This window comes from Hydra viridissima, unplaced genomic scaffold (genome assembly GCF_058129835.1).
Source record: "Hydra viridissima isolate aposymbiotic clone 2 unplaced genomic scaffold, HvirCarnegie_v1 scaffold_1, whole genome shotgun sequence".
Classification (NCBI taxonomy): Eukaryota; Metazoa; Cnidaria; class Hydrozoa; order Anthoathecata; family Hydridae; genus Hydra; species Hydra viridissima.
In genome coordinates this window covers 20,096,463-20,113,061 of record NW_028324300.1, presented here as the reverse complement: position 1 = coordinate 20,113,061, position 16,599 = coordinate 20,096,463, and the positions used below count along the sequence as shown (strand labels likewise).

The window sequence follows — 16,599 nt, the reverse complement described above, 5'->3', positions numbered from 1 at the left end:
CCAAGGTGCTGTGCTTCACAGTGACTACCTTAGGGAAATTAATTACAATGCAGAAGATTTGCAAGCATATGTTGCTGAAAAAAGGCTTCTACTCAATCATGATCAAAGACATGCTTATGCATCAATAATGGATGCATTAGGAAATGAGGATGGATCCATAATATTTCTACAGGCTCCAGGAGGTACAGGCAAGGCATTCCTGACCAACCTAATATTGGCTGAAGTAAGATCTAGGGGAGAGACAGCTGTCGCTGTAGCTTCTTCTGGTATTGCTGCAACCTTGATGGATGGCGGAAGGACAGCACATTCTGCATTTTAACCTCCACTAGATATTGCTAGGTTAGACAATCCTACTTGCGGTATATCAAGGAATAGCGGTAGGGGTCAAATCCTTAGAGATTTTAAGTTGATTGTTTGGGATGAGTGCACCATGGCACACCATAAATCTATCGAAGCCCTAAATACAACTCTAAAAGATCTAAGAAAAAATGACATAATTATGGGGGGCACTTTACTTCTATTCTGTGGGGATTTCCGGCAAACCTTACCAGTCATCCCAAAGTCCACACCAGTCAATGCATGTCTGAAAATGTCACATTTGTGGAGACACGCAAGGACATTGACCCTGACTCAAAACATGCGAGTGAGCTTGGGAAGTGACAGTAATCTTGACAATTTTGCAGATGTTCTTTTGGAAATTCGTGATGGCAGGTTTCCTCAAAATGTCAACAATGAAATTCAATTGATTCATGAGCTGTGCAATTTGGTACAGTCAGTTGAAGACCTTATCAATGTTGTGTATCCAAGTGTGGAAATGAACTATCAAAACTTAAGTTGGTTGACAGAAAGAGCAATTCTTGCAGCCAAAAATGATGATGTTCATGATATAAATACTAAGATTTTATTAATGTTGCCAGGTGAACCTAACTTATATGAGTCAATTGATGCTGTTGTTGAGGAATCTGATGCAGTTCATTTTCCTGTTGAGGTGTTAAATGCCCAAAATCCTCCTGGTATGCCACCTCACTCACTTTATTTGAAGGTAGGATCACCTATTATACTCTTGAGAAATTTGAACCCTCCCAAACTGTGCAATGGAACTAGACTGTGTGTGAAAAGAATGCTACGCAGCACCATTGAGGCAACAATTCTGACTGGAAAGGGCGCTGGTGAAAGCGTTCTTATTCCCAGGATTCCCTCAGTAGCTTCCAATTTTGAACTCCCATTCAAAAGACTTCAGTTACCTGTTAGACTAGCATTTTCCATAACAGTCAACAAGTCTCAGGGACAATCCATCAAATACTGTGGTGTTGATTTAAGGTCTCCATGTTTCTCACATGGTCAATTTTATGTTGCCTGGTCTAGAGTTAGCTCTTCTAGGAATCTTTTTATTTTGGCCCCTGGAGGAGTTTCAAAAAATATTGTTTACAGACAAGTTCTGGATTAAATCTCATTTCATAATTTTTTAAATGAACACTGATATTTCCATGTCTATGTAAGTTTCTCTAGCTAGGTTTCTCAACAGCCTTTCATTTCAAAGACCAGGAGTTTTGCAAGGCAGGTATGTAAAAACTAACAGGAAATTTTTCATTTCTTTTTAGGTTTCTCTTTCTGTGTCTAAGTCCTTGACTGTAAGTCTTGAGACAAAAAGACTGGTCTGTATGTGGAAGTGCCTCCACGTGGCACAGACTAAAAACCACTTATGTGGGCTAAACTTCCACACTTTGAATTATTCCCCCTTTTATCTGATTTGCTCAATGGTTAACTTTATTCCCGAACAGCGTCGGGTACCCCTGCTAGTTATTAATATTTATTTGTTTGCAAGAACAATTATTCAAGAAAAATCAACTTTCAGAAATTTAAAAACACAAAATCGTGTTTAATAAATATAAAATGGATATTATTTTTTTTATCAAAGAGATTAAAACACTCCAAATGATCACAAATCAATTCAAAAAACATTTTTTATTTATTAAATGTTAAACAAATAAATAATTTAAGAAAATATTTATTAAAACTTGTCATACGCCGTTTTTAAACTTTGGTTGTGCTCCAACCAATAGAAATACAAATAACAAATCAGCCAATCAAAAGTTTGGCCAAAAGTATTAAAACAGCGCGCAACTTTATTTAAAACGCATGAGATTTTTAACACAAAATTATTTTTAAACTGAAATAAAAAAAATTTCTCTTTCTATTTCTTTGCTGAAGCAACGAATAATGTTAAAAAGTAAAAGAAAGCATGCCAATTTAAAGCGGCAATAGTCGAATAAAATTGTCATAACGGTTGAAAATAAAGTTTGAAACGAAAAGTACCTTATAAGAACCCATTTCTTTTATGGTTATCTTTTTTTAAAACTTTCAAATTAGTTTTGAAGAGAAAAAATATCAAAAAATCACTTTAATGTCACCAAAAAAAAACAAATTTATAACTTTAGGCAAAGAAACATAAAGTCATTGTATTAACTGAGCTTTTTGTCGCTTTTTTTTCTAAAACCCAAGCTTACAGAAATATAATCTGCTAAAAAAATTGATTCTAACAACTATGATACATAACAGCAAAATCATAAACACTTACGTTTTTTAAACCGTTCGTTTAGAAATTATTATAAACAAGAAAATGAAAATAGAAGTTTGCGATTTTCATCAATGAAACAACTCAACTCCTGCGGCGAAAAAAACAATGCGTTGAATGAGTGATTAAAAATATTCTCTGAGAATTAAAAACAGTGATTGTCACGCTGCTGCTACACAATCTGTTTCACAAAACAATAACAAAAAGTCGCCAAATATTGTTTTAGAAATTTTTTAAAAATGAAGTACTATTTTCCCTCACACCCCTTATATATTAAATAAAGGAATGTAAGGTATAGCGGCGTGTAAGATAAACTTTCCTAACTTCTGCATTAAAACTTTATATTAACTTTTGCCGATCACAACTTGTTATGCATTTCTATCATTATTTTTCTTGTTTTATTTTTTAAATTTTTTCCTTCAAATCTGAATAGAAAATAGGTGACTGTGTATTTGTGAAATTTATTTTTTAGGAAGTTTTTATAAAATATAGATGACCTGATTCTTTCCTGTGAAATTTTCTCAATTTATGACCACAACTTGAATTTTGTGCGACTTCTATTGCTTTTTTATTTCGAATATTTTTCTTATTTTCTTATTGCAAGACATTCTTAAAGCAATTTTGGTTTTGAAGGATTGTGTGTACGGATGCAGATATGCCTGATTTATTTTTACTTAACGTGTAATTTTTTTACGTGCACTTTTTCTATTAACTTTAACGTTGACACTTCCATGTTCACTTCTGACAGAGAGTAATTGCCTTTGCCAGCCTCATACTTAATGTCAAGTTTCATTATGAAAAAAATATATAATTATCAATAATCATGACATAATTATTAGTTAAATAAAAATTGTAATGGTTAAACAAAATTATAAAAAAATCAAAGAACTTTTAATTTTTTAAATTACTTTTACATCACATTTATCCCCAGGGTATTCATCTAACTTAACGTTATTTTCCGGCTGTAAAAAAAATCATTATTAATGACTTTCTAAAGAATTTTCCTTCATTTGCTAACTTCATTCATAAAATCAATACAACTGCTTATTGTATAACAAATTTCTTCATCTATCTTCAAACATTCTCATACTTTTCATCATATATTTGATGAAGAACTTCCGATAAAAAAGTTCATCAATAGTTTTCTACAAGTAAAAAATATTTATGTACATAACATAAAACATAAACGGATTTTAGAAAAGCAACATGAAATAGTCATTCAAATCTTTTCCATTCTCTTCATTTCATATCATTCAAACAGGTAGCTATATTATTTTTGAATCCCCTGTTGAAACTTGATGAAAAAATTCTAAAGCTTCTTTATATCTTCCCATTTCACTCAAACACTCTGCTAAATTTTGTTTTGTACCCAATGTTTGTGGATGATTGATACCTAAAATCTCAGTTTGCATTTTATCAACTTGGTAATAAATTTCTAAAGCTTCATTATATTTTTTCATTCCATGTAAACAGACTGCTATATTATTTCTTGCACTCAATGTTAATGGATGATTGATACCTAAAATATCAGTTTTAACTTGATCAACTTGATAAAAAATTTCTATAGCTTCATTCAATTTTCCCATTTTATACAAACAGTGAGCAATCTTTTTTTTTGTATCTATTGTTAATGTATGATTGATACCTAAAATATCAGTTCTAATTTTATCAACTTGATAAAAAATTTCCAAAGCTTCATTTAATTTTCCCAAATCCTTCAAACAGGCTGCTATACTATTTTTTGTATCCAATGTTGATGGATGATTGATACCTAAAATATCAGTTCTAATTTTATCAACTTGATAAAAAATTTCCAAAGCTTCATTATATTTTCCCATTCCATGCAAACAGACTGCTATAGTATTTTTTGTACCCAATGTTGATAGATGATTGATACCTAAAATATCAGTTTTAACTTTATCAACTTGATAAAGAATTTCTAAAGCTTCATTCAATTTTCCCATATCATTCAAACAGTGTGCCATATTATTTTTTGTATGCAATGTTGATGGATGATTGATACCTAAAATGTTAGTTTGCATTTTATCAACTTGGTAATAAATTTCTAAAGCTTCATTATATTTTGTCATTCCTTGTAAACAGGTTGCTATACTATGTTTTAAATCCAATGTTGATGGGTGATTGACACCTAAAATATCAGTTTTAACTTTATCAACTTCATTAAAAATTGCTAAAGCTTCATTAAATTTTCCCATTCCATATAAACAGCGTGCTATTTTAATTTTTTGCTCGCCATCTTTAAGCTGTTCTGCATCTGAAAAAAAAGAAAAAGAAAAACCATACTATTTATTAATGAGCACAAAAAAAGAAAAAAAAAAAGCATGATAGGAAAATATACTATCTAAAAGAATTAAATGGGAGATGAACTGATTGACTATTAAATAAAAACTGAATAGATAAGAAACTGAAAGTCTTTTACTCAAATGATTTGAGATTAGAAAACTTTGAGAAATATTTGAACCAAATATTTTTATAGTAAATGAATAAAAAATTTAAGAAATGAAATCATTCACTAAATTTGATTAAAAAATAAATAGTAACCATGATAGTTATTTATTTAATGTATTAAAGGAATTATCAATATTTAAAAAAATGTCAGGGGAAAGGGGAATCAGAAGACTAAAAAATTATCATAAAAAACTAGAAATAAAAGTAGTCTTCTACTGAATTAGAATTGAATACAATAAATACAAAGGATGAATACAATAAACACAAAGCATGAATACAATAAATACAAAGGATGAATACAATAAATACAAAGCATGAATAATTGTTTTAAGAAGAGCTGAAATAAAATTAAACAAGTAAACTTTAAAGTTTTTGGATGACAGGCTTCATTTTCACTCAAAAAAATGTTAACGTCGGTATTTTTAAATAATGTAGATCATTTTTTAGGTCTTTGAGCAAAAATCTATAAGGATCTCAAACTTTATGAAGATTCCCCAATTCATTTTCAAGATATTAGTGGTCAAAGTCGTATTATCTCAACAACTATTCACAAATAATATAATAATCAACAGTTTTTAATTATTACAAATAATAATGATATATAAATAAGTTGATCGTTGATTCAAAGATCAACTTATATAATGATATATATATATATATCATTATTATTTGTAATAACAATTAAAAATATATATATAAGTTGACCTTTGACTTAAAGTTGTTCTATTTGTCATGCTGTGTGCTATGAAATTTACCACTACATTCTTGGATTAGAAACAATCTTGCAAAATGTTTATTCATTCAAATCATTATTAAGTAATTATTGATCAATTACTTTTTTTGAAATATCTTAAGTAATTTTGGCAATTAAAATATAAAAAACTATTATATATATATATATATATATATATATATATATATATATATATATATATAAAACTACCAAGATAAGACTGATTTCTTTTAATATTTAAACAGCTTCTATTGCATTTACCACTACATCATTATTACGTAATTTTTGATCAATTACTTTTTTTGAAATATCTTGAGTGATTTTGGCAATTAAAATATAAAAAACTATTACTATATATATATATATATATATATATATATATATATATATATATATATATATATATATATATATATATATATATATATATATATATATATATATATATATATATATATAAGACTGATCTCTGCAACATTATTTGACATAATTCCTATGCATTCAGATTTGACATCAACCTTACAACTACAATAATATTACAAGTCAATCTTATCCCCATCTACAGGGTAAAATTGGCATTTGAGGAGATTGAAAAAATTAATAAAGTTTAAAGTATATTTCCCAGAACTTAGATATTATAATAGTGAGTGATCAATAGAACTTAGGGAACCATGAATCAGTTGAAAATATTTTACTCTAATTAGAATTATTTACACATGTCACAATTACCCTGGGTTCCCTTAATTGATTTTGGTTAGTTTGGATGGGAATCATCAATCAAAAAAAATTATTTAATAAAAATGTTTAAATAGGAATAATCCTTGTATGAGTTGAAATCTCTCCAACAAACATAATATTTTGTTTGATGTGATCTGATGTTTAAAAATATTTAAAAAATATTCAAACAATAAGATGTTGCATATTGCCAAATAACTTATATACAGCTAAGAATAACTTACCAGCTTCATCTTCAATGGATGATTTCAGGGGGTTTTCTGTCTCAAATGATTTATCTAATAAGTATATTATCAAAATTTTGTTTGTGTAAAAAATAATTTCAGCTTCTACTAATAAAAGCAAAAAACAAGAGAAACAATATTTTGAGAATCTTTTTATTTTGTTTATAAACTTCGGAGAATAAATTTTAGTTTATTAAATTCTGTGAATTCTCAAAATTAGAAAAAAAACAAAAAAGAACTGAATTTTCAAAATAAAAAATATTGCTACAAATTACTTTATTTCAAATGTATTAAAAAAAAAAAAGTTTGTACTTGAGAGCTTTTCCATCACTCTTATCAAATCTGATCTATTGATCTTGTATATTGCATTTGCTAAATCATCTAAGGTAGGAGACTTTTGTTGGTTTTTCCATGCACATAGCATTCTGTGTGCTTTCTCTTTCAAATCATCATATTCAAGATCTATAAAATTAAGCTCATGATCTTTGACTGATAAAAAGCGTCCTAAAATCAACCAGTCTTTCCCAACCATCATTTCTAATTGTAACAGTAGGTCTGAATTATCAACAATATCACTCATTTTTTCTTCATCTTTTAACACAACAACATTTTTCTAAACAAGAAACATTATTATTGTAGTCCTTGAATAAATGTTCTCTTTACTTTTCCAAAACCAGTTGTTTTTTTTTTTAGTTTTGAAATAAAAATTATAATTAATATAGTATAAAAAGTATAATATGAAATTCTCAAAGTGAATACAATCTCTTTTTTCCACTTTACCAGATGCCAGAACATGAGGAAAAAATGATTTAAAAAAAAAGAAATTTAAAATTTTTAATTCTATATACTCATTTTAGTTTTGTATAAAAAATTAGAGGTAGGGCTGAGGGTGAGGGTGTCTTTAATGACTATTGTAGACAGCCAATTTTTTTCTAATTACACTGATTATAAAAATGAGCTTTTTAAATTTGCTAAAACTCCACATTTATTAACCATTTTACCATTATGATAGATGCTTAACTCCCCTTATAACCCATTATGCAAAGAAAAGTAACAATAAGCATAAAGCATAAAACATATTTTAAAGTATAATATGTAATATAAAAAGTATTATAAAAAAGTTTATAATAAATATGTGAAAAATACCTTATTGTCATCAGTAGCTGATGATGGTACAGATTTTGTCAGATTATGATCAGTTGTTGTAGAAACAGCTGCTTTACCACTTCCCGAATCATCTTGAGCTACAAACTGTTCATCTATAAATAGCATGTATGCTACATATAGTTAAACATTATACTTATTCAAGGACTACAATAATAATTGTGATGCTATAACTAATAATACAGTGTTCAAAAAAGACTAATGATTACTATAAAAATAAAGACTAATGAAAAGTGACTAATGATAAAGACTAATGAAAATTGTATATAGTATACTTGCTAGAAATAGATGAACCAATCATTCACCTATAATTAGCATGTTTGTTATATATAGTTGAACATTACATATATTCAAGGATTACAATAATAATTGTGATGCTATAGCTAATAATACAGTGGCGTGCAAATGATTAATCTCAGTGACATTTTGTGCTCTAATTAATTTTTTAAAAAGACTAATGATATTTAATCATTATGAGTTGATAGTATGAGATATAAGAAACAAAATAATAGTAAAAGAATGATATTTATGTTTGTGAATGTATTTGTTACAAGTGTTATATTTACATGTGAAAAAATATCTGGTCGCATAGCATACAATGATGCAGTGGGAGATTCAACTAAAGGATGAAATGTTATTCATAGTACTATGACACAAAGACTACATGAGTAACTTTTTGGCAATAGTAAAAAGAACAAGAAGGTCCATTTAAAATTTGTCAAAGATCTCTGACAGTGGACAAAGATTAGAAAAAACTAGTTTTCTAAGAGGATTTTAATTTAATTTTTTTGGAAGCAATGGTAGACTACATGCACCATTAGTACAAGAAACAACCTTTGGTATTAAATTCCAACTGCAAAACATGTTGACGAAGTGTGTTGGTATTGGGCATTTTCTCTGCACAAGAAGTTAATTATTGGTTTACTAGGGTGTCCCAAAATTATCAAGAAAAATTTATTTGAAAACTGTTACATATACCCTCCTAAAAGTTTCTCCTATGTCTGATAAAACCTCAAGAGATAATTGAGTGGAATTAGAGATAATTGAGTGGAATTAGAGATAATTGAGTGGAATTAGAGATAATTGAGGACTGAATCTTAATATAATTAGTACAGAAACGTTTAAGGTCGTTTTGTCATTAGTCACTAGGCTTTGAAAAAGTGCGTTCTCTTAATGCACGAGGCCATTGAAGAAAAATCTCTTAAGCAAGTTAAAACTTTTTTCCTTATGAAATTTTATTATTTGTTTAGATATATTACATAAAGAATCTTATTAAGATAAATGATAATCATTAAGACCATATTATAATTGAAGTAAGTATATAAAATAGCTATATATACATTTTTATTAGAAAAAGTAGAAAGGATCTTAATTTTTTAAATCGTTTGTATTTTTTTTGTTTTAGCTTTTCTTTTAGCAGATTTATTTTTGTTACTTTTTAGAAGGAAAATAAGGGTATGGATGTTATTTAAAGTTTTACTAATGCTATTTCCATAAAATGGTTATTACTACTTTGAAATTATTACTACTTTGAAATTTCTGTGATGCTATTAACTATTATTGTTCTTTTTTAGAAAATAAATTAAAATTTTGTGCCAACACTGACATGGCATGTCACATGTTAATAAAGGTAAAGAGTAATGTTTGTAAATATATATTTTGTATCTTTTTAAATTTTCTGGCATCATTTTTAAAATTTTTATTTGCACACTTATAGCTGTTTTATCAATGTGTTTTTATAATAATGTAAAGTGTTTTTTTATTGTTTGTGTATGTGTTGATATGTGTTATATAATTGTTTGAAAAATGTGTTTAAATATGTATATGAGGTATATATATTTAACCTTATATACTATATATTAAATACGTTTATTGTGTTTATAGTTGGTACGTATGTTTATATTATGTTGTTTCTGTGTTTTAAAAGTGCTGTGACTTGGTAAATGTGTAGAGCAAGATTTGTCAACTTTGCCAGCCAAGTGATGTACTTTTAACAGAGGGTTACACATTGGTGTTTAGTGTCAAACTGTTACTGCTTTAGGTTTAGCTGTTTTCAAGCCTTTATTATTAAAGATTATTCTAAAAATACATAATAATGTATTTTAATAACATTTTGCGTAATGTTGTTACTTATGTTTTGTTTTATATGAATGTTATCTTACTTAAGTTATTATATACATACATTATATTAACTTATGGTGTGTGCTATTGTTGTGTTGTTGCTGTTATTTTTTTATGTTATCTTTTGAGTTAGTAGACATTTGGCTTATCTTCATGTTGGTGTCTATTGTTAAAAATGGTTAATAGGTAGTTTTATTAAAAATCAATAATCTAAAAGCCAATCGAAATTATTTTGCCATATATACAATTTGATTTATCTCAATTTGATTTTTTGTCTTTAGCGCTGTTTACTACATGATTTTGCTATAAATATTCTGGAATCATGATGTTCCAGCATGAATTATTTTTTAAAGCTAACATAAAATATTAATATTTTACAACTCCTTCTCTGGTAAATCATTACAGCTTTTCTCTATAAGGTAAATTGATTTTCATTTTTTGTATGTAATATTTTTCTTATTTATTTATTTTATTCATTACATTTTTTTATTTTAGATTTATCAGATGATGTATTTATGTGGTATAGAAGAACAAAATATTGTAAAGTTTTGTGAACTTTTAAAAAATGTTTGCTAATAATTTTTTTTGAAGAAATAATGTTTAAAATTGCAAAAAAGAGTTTACAACGTTTTTTTTATTTTTTATTTTTCTTTGTTAGCAGTATGTTTATTATTAGAATTGTATGTTTTTAATAACTTTTTAATTATTTGCTAAGCTAATTTTTTTCAAACATCTAGCTGATATATTTATTTTTTTAAGGTCATAAGATTATTGTATAATTTAATTTAAATGACAGTCTGTTATATTTAAAAATTATTTGTGTTTGCTATTTAGAGTAGAAAGGAAATTATATAGGAAAGATCGCAATCTTCAGGATTCGTTTCTTTTCCGATTCGTATAACTTTCAATTGAAAATGAAGTTTAAATGGATGATATTAGGCTAGAAGCAGATATTAGTTTAGAAAATGGAAATGTTAATAAGCAAGTTAATCGTCGCAGAAATGGAAGAGATAGGCTTAGGCGAGATGAAATTAATAATTGACAAAATGCTAAATGCTGCTCGGCAAGCAGCAAATAATTCAAACCCAAATGAGGAGAGCTTGGTTAGGCAAGTTGAAAATAATCGTTGCAGAAATGAAAGAAATAGGCTTAGGCGAGATGAAATTAATAATCCACAAAATGCTAGAAATGCTGCCCGGCAAGCAGCAAGTAATTCGAACCCAAATGGGGAGAGCTTGGTTAGGCGAGTTGAAAATAAACCTTGCAGAAATGAAAGAGATAGGCTTAGGCAAGATGAAATTAATAATTGACAAAATGCTAGAAATGCTGCTAGATACGAAAGAATGTATTGTATAGCAAGAAGTAATACTATTCCAGATTATAATTATTTAGGAGAAATGAATTATGTTTGTCAGCATTGTGGTGCTAAGAGATTTCCTGATGAAACATTTTTTATGTTGCCATAATGGAAAGGTGGTTTTGTCGCAACATTCATCATTTCCACAAGATATAGAAGATTTATTTAAAGGAAACTATGCAAATAGAAATGCCAATCTGAATTTTTTAAAATATATTAGAAATTAAAATGCCTGTCTTTCTTTTGCTTCATTGAAGCTAATGTAGTTCAACCCATGAACCATGGGCCGCCATGTTTTAGAATATGTGGTCAAGTTTTTCATCGTATAGGTAATCTAAGACCAAATCAAGATGTTCCGCCGACATATTGTCAACTATACATCTATGATCCACTTGCAGCAGTAAATTTTAGAATGCAACAACGTGGTAATGATCTTTGCTTAAATGATTTAATGTTTCAATTGCAAACTATTATTAGTGAAGAGAACCCATTTGCTCTTGCATTTAAAAACATGGCTGAAGTGGAAGATGAAGAAGTTCGTCAAGCAGCTCTAGAAGGGCGCTCAGTGTCAGTTGTAAAAATGTCTTTACTTGAAGGGCAAGATAGACGTCACTATAATCTCCCTTCACATAACGAAGTTGCAGTTGTATTTGTTGGTGAAGATGGTGCACCACCTGCTTCCAGGGAAGTTGTTATTTACCCAAGAGGTCATCCTCTTAAAACTATATCAACTTTATCTGCCAACTTAGATCCTATGGTTTATCCTCTATTTTTTCCGAGGGGTGATGCTGGTTGGCATAATCAATTGGTTCACAACCCTGAACGTGCTACATTGGTTAGAAATCATGTTACATTATCTCAGTATTACAATTGTAAACTTTCAGTTAGACAATTTTTTTCTTCACTCTTTTATGGCAAAAAACTGTTTCAGCAAATGCTGTTGATGCGAATGTTAAAATTGAAGGCCAGCGCCTTGCTTTCATCAGAAATAACCAAAACAAACTAAGAAGCGAGCAGTATGATGTCTTACACGAACATGTAAACAACCTCGGAAATGATCATAATGTTAGACCAGGGCGTGTTGTAGTTTTGCCATCAACTTATGTAGGAAGTCCTAGAGCTTTAAAACAAAACTTTGAAGATGCTATGGCTATAATTAAAAAGTATGGTAAACCAGATCTTTTTATTACTTTCACTTACTTCTCAAAATGGCGCAAGATAACTGAAAATTTATATCCAGGTCAGACAGCAAATGATAGGCCTGACTTGGTTATTCGAGTATTTAAACTCAAATTAAATAACCTTCTCAATAACATTTTTAGGCACAGTGTATTAGGGAAAGTTGTAACACATGTTCAGGCTATTGAGTTTCAAAAATGTGGTTTGCCACATGTTCATATTTTATTTCACTTTGCAAATGATGATAAGCTTGAAACAGCACATGATATCAATAATTTAATATCTGCAGAAATTCCAGATCCGATTTTTAATCGAGACCTTTATGACGTTGTTAAAACTTGCATGATTCACGCTCCATGTGGCATACTGAATCCAAATTCTCCCTGCATGAAAGATGGAGTGTGCAGTAAAAACTATACTAAAGAATTTAACACAGTAGCAGTTCAAAATGGTTATCCACGATATAGACATCATAATAATGGTTTGGTTATCAATATTAAAAGAAACAATGTAGATAACCGCTGGGTGGTACCTTACAATCCATGGTTATCAAAGAAATATCAAGCTCACATTAATGTTGAAGCTTGCATGTCTGTTAAGGCTGTTAAATATTTGTACAAATACATATACAAGGGTCACGGTTAGTTTGCTTTTGCTTGATGAAACATCCATGATACTTAAACATGCCTTAAATGCAATTGATAGGTTGTTAAAAGATATTTGCAACAACAACTTTCCGTTCGGAGGAAAAATCATTCTTTTTGGTGGTGACTTTAGGCAAATTCTGCCTGTTGTGAAAAGAGGACAACCAGCTGAAATAGTGGAATCAAGTATAAAATGTTCTTTGCATTGGCAATGGGTGCAGAAGTTTGCATTAACTGAAAATATGAGAGTACAAGATGGGAAAGGTGAATTTTCCCAATGGCTACTAAAACTTGGGAATGGAACAAAACCTGTGAAACAAGAGGATTCTTTTAAAGGATGCATTGAAATACCAAATCAGTGCATTATTAGAGAAAATGTTTCGATAGTTGAAAAGATTTTTGGAGATGCTTATCAAAATGATTATTCAAAACGTGTGATTTTAACATCAACTAATGTTTATTCATTTTCAATTAATGAAGAAGTGCTTGAATGTCTACCGGGTGCATGGTCAACTATATGTTGCATGTTCAAGAACTAGAGCATATAATAGTTTGTTTTTCAAAATTGATAAACATCTCAAACACAAATGTTATATTTTCTAATGTTCTTAATTTATAGTCTTCAGATTTTCATTTTGAAAATTTACTGTTTGTAGGTTGTGAGTACATTTTGTATGTATAAATTTATTTTTTATTTTAATATTTTTTTTCATAGTTTTTGATAAATATATCTGTCATTTAATATTGTATATATGTTAAAACTATGTTGTTTCCATGTTTTCAAAGTGGTGTGAGTTGGCATTATGTTGTGCAAGATTGATAACCTTGCCAGACAAGCGATGTACTTATAGCAGTGGTGTGACTTGGCAGCATTTAGTGCCAGGCAGTGTTACTGCTTTAGAGTTAGGTTGTGTTCTCTAGCCTTTTTTAGTTATTCTGGAAACACATAATAATGTCTGTTAATGTTTAGCGTAATGTGTTTGAGAGAGTATGCAACCTTGATCTTTAAATCTAGGGTGTTTTAATGTCCTAAATTTGAAGTAATTGAATAATTAATGTTAAATATAAAAACAAATATACTTTATGTATTTATATGTTTAGTAAAAAGATAAATATAGTTAACTTTAAATTAGTTCTCGAATTTTGCCTTTCATATTTTAATTTGGTTTGTTATTTTTGCTGGATTTTAGGATCAAAGGTGTAAATGTTCTATTGTTATGTGTTATTGTTGTGATGTTTTGTGTTGATATTCATGTGTTTAACAATAGACACCTTCACGTTAGTGACTATTGTTAAAAATGTATAATAGGTAGTTTCATTATTGGAACTTACTGCTTTTATTTACTAAAAGCAAAGACAGCATTATGCTAAAAATGCAATTTACATTTTAATTTGATTTTTTTTTTTTTAAAATTAGTATTGTTAATTCTTTTGTACTTTGAAACAGATTTTATAGTTACATTTTCGATAAATGTTTATATTAACTGCCATGTCAAAATAGGTTACTATAAATAGGTACATCGATTTTCAGTTTTTTTTTTTTTTTTTTTTTTTTTTTAATGGTGTCATTTTTTTTGTTATGGTATCAATTTGAATTTTTTTTTTCTTTAAGATTTACGATTGACACATTTATACGATTTATAAAAAAAAAACCTGATTACCTTTTATTGTAAGTTTTCTTCAGTCAAAATGATATAAATATATGCAATTACTTCAACTTTTTTAAAATTTTCTCTATTTTATGCTTATTAATTTGTGGTACGTAACTTAGGGGATCTTTTTAAACGGGGGGTGAATATTGTAGTTTTGCGCATTTGTCAGGTATGGAATTACTTAAGTTTTATAAGGTGTTTAACTAATTAATTAGCTTAGTTTACATTTGCAACACTTTTGAGGAAAAAAAAATTCTTATATATGTTAAATTCTTATACATTAAAAAGAAAAAATTCTTATACATGTAAATCATTGTGTTATTTTTTATTATTCTGGTAAAAGGTCTTCATCAAAAACTTTATTACTCTTAATAAAGATAACTCTATTCTCCTCACCACCATTAAGGCAAAAACATGAAAGGGAGGTCTTTATTAGTGTCAAATTATTAAAGATAATTAAATTTTGAGTAACAAAAGAAGTTTTTAGTAAATGGTAGCAAATTACTGTTTACCCAAAGCTATTGAAACAAAGAGGCCATATACAAAAATGGTCAGATTAGTGCCATATATAGTTATGGTCAAATGGTCAGATATTTTTAATAAATTGACCGTTTATTTTGAAAGTGATGCAAATCCATTTTTTCCGCTCTCAAGGTATTTAAAGGTTAGCATTTTAGTTGATTAAAAAGTATGCATTAATTGTACTAAGTTTGGCAATGTCTCTACGAATTTAGAAATGTGAAATTTGATTACATAAATAACTTGCATGTGAATTTAACTAAAATAACATATTCTTTCAGGGTCGTAAATGGACATTTTTATAATCAATTGTTATGCAATTTCATTTATTGACAAATTTTAAATTGATCAAAGCATATGGATGTTTAAATAATAACTGTAAATTGATTACAAATAAGAGTGCACACTAGGTTTTATGTAAACTGTGATTTCTTTTTTTTGAAAAATGGATTTACACCACTTTCAAAATAAATGGTCCAAATTTATTTAGTTGTGTGCATTTAACGTTTTAAAGACAATTTCCTTTTTTAAAGAAACATGTATCAAGCGGATAACAAAAAATTAATAACGTCAAAAAGAATTTAGCTTTACTTTTTCATCAATTTAAAGCATGATGAAGTGTTATTATTTTGTGTCAGTAACTAAAAACGTATTGTTTAGAACTTAGTAATGTCGAGGAAAATGGTTCTGCCTTACACTGATATGACCTATGTCAGTTGTAAATTACTCAAATAATGTCAAATAATAGGTAAATTATTTACCTCCGCATATTTTTTATTTTAATTTTACAGATGGTTTGGTTTTTACAATTTGAAGGCGTTTTTCTAAAAGGGTATAGTAAAGGTTTCGCAACTTTAAATTGTGGAAAACAGCCACTATAAATTAAGTAACAGACCGACCATAACCCGTATTACGGGTTGCTTTTTGCTAGTTTAAATTATCATTACCTGAAAGTTATTGATCCTATCGATTCCCTAACATGATAACCTGTTAATAAATTATTCTTGAACAGTTGTTCCAACATAAAAGATATTTCTAAAAAAATTACAATAATTACATTTTCACTTGGCCTTTTGGCAGTTAAACAAAATTTTATATATTTCCTCATGCTATTTACGCGATTCGGTTGGCAAAAATCTTACCCTTTATTTGAAATGCTCAAGTCTGATTAGTTATTAAGAAGACCATTAAACAATTTGTAAAGCCAACTTTATTTAAACTTTACAC

The 16,599-nt window shown here is 28.4% G+C and overlaps 3 protein-coding genes and 1 long non-coding RNA gene across 11 annotated transcripts in view; 3 read left to right on the top strand and 1 right to left on the bottom strand.

Moving 5' to 3' along the window:
* The first annotated feature begins 430 nt into the window (after positions 1-430).
* Positions 431-1,447, top strand: LOC149893802 (ATP-dependent DNA helicase PIF1-like). Its single transcript, XM_090075162.1, has one exon. It carries the CDS (start codon positions 431-433, stop codon positions 1,445-1,447), a length of 1,017 nt encoding a protein of 338 aa, XP_089931288.1.
* A 2,172-nt stretch (positions 1,448-3,619) lies between these two features.
* Positions 3,620-16,599, bottom strand: part of LOC149893797 (uncharacterized) — a 46,785-nt gene continuing 33,805 nt past the window's right edge. For 6 of the 7 annotated variants that reach the window (XM_090076276.1, XM_090076277.1, XM_090076274.1 and 3 more), the window contains 4 exons: positions 7,883-7,995; positions 7,049-7,349; positions 6,737-6,790; positions 3,620-4,850 (listed from right to left, as the gene is read on the bottom strand). In XM_090076276.1, coding sequence (XP_089932402.1) covers positions 3,841-4,850; positions 6,737-6,790; positions 7,049-7,349; positions 7,883-7,995 — 1,478 coding nt within the window. In that variant the 3' untranslated portion in view covers positions 3,620-3,840. Of the gene's footprint in view, positions 4,851-6,736; positions 6,791-7,048; positions 7,350-7,882; positions 7,996-14,737; positions 16,408-16,599 lie in introns of those variants that run through there. The other variant, XM_090076279.1, reaches the window with a different exon arrangement.
* Positions 9,824-10,638, top strand: LOC149893801 (uncharacterized). 2 transcript variants are annotated; one of them, XR_016449109.1, is made up of 3 exons: positions 9,824-10,199; positions 10,303-10,440; positions 10,517-10,610. It is a non-coding gene; the product is annotated as an uncharacterized LOC149893801 (long non-coding RNA). The 2 variants fall into 2 exon arrangements; XR_016449108.1 differs by having other exon boundaries at positions 9,827-10,199; positions 10,303-10,412; positions 10,517-10,638.
* LOC149893800 (uncharacterized) lies at positions 10,656-12,934 on the top strand. The gene has a single exon (XM_090076431.1). The coding sequence runs from the start codon at positions 11,653-11,655 to the stop codon at positions 12,382-12,384; it is 732 nt and encodes a 243-aa protein (XP_089932557.1). The 5' UTR covers positions 10,656-11,652; the 3' UTR covers positions 12,385-12,934.

Coding starts and splice junctions, on each gene's coding strand:
- LOC149893802 (XM_090075162.1), top strand. CDS start 431: ATGGCACACCATAAATCTATCGAAGCCCTAAATACAACTCTAAAAGAT.
- LOC149893800 (XM_090076431.1), top strand. CDS start 11,653: ATGAACCATGGGCCGCCATGTTTTAGAATATGTGGTCAAGTTTTTCAT.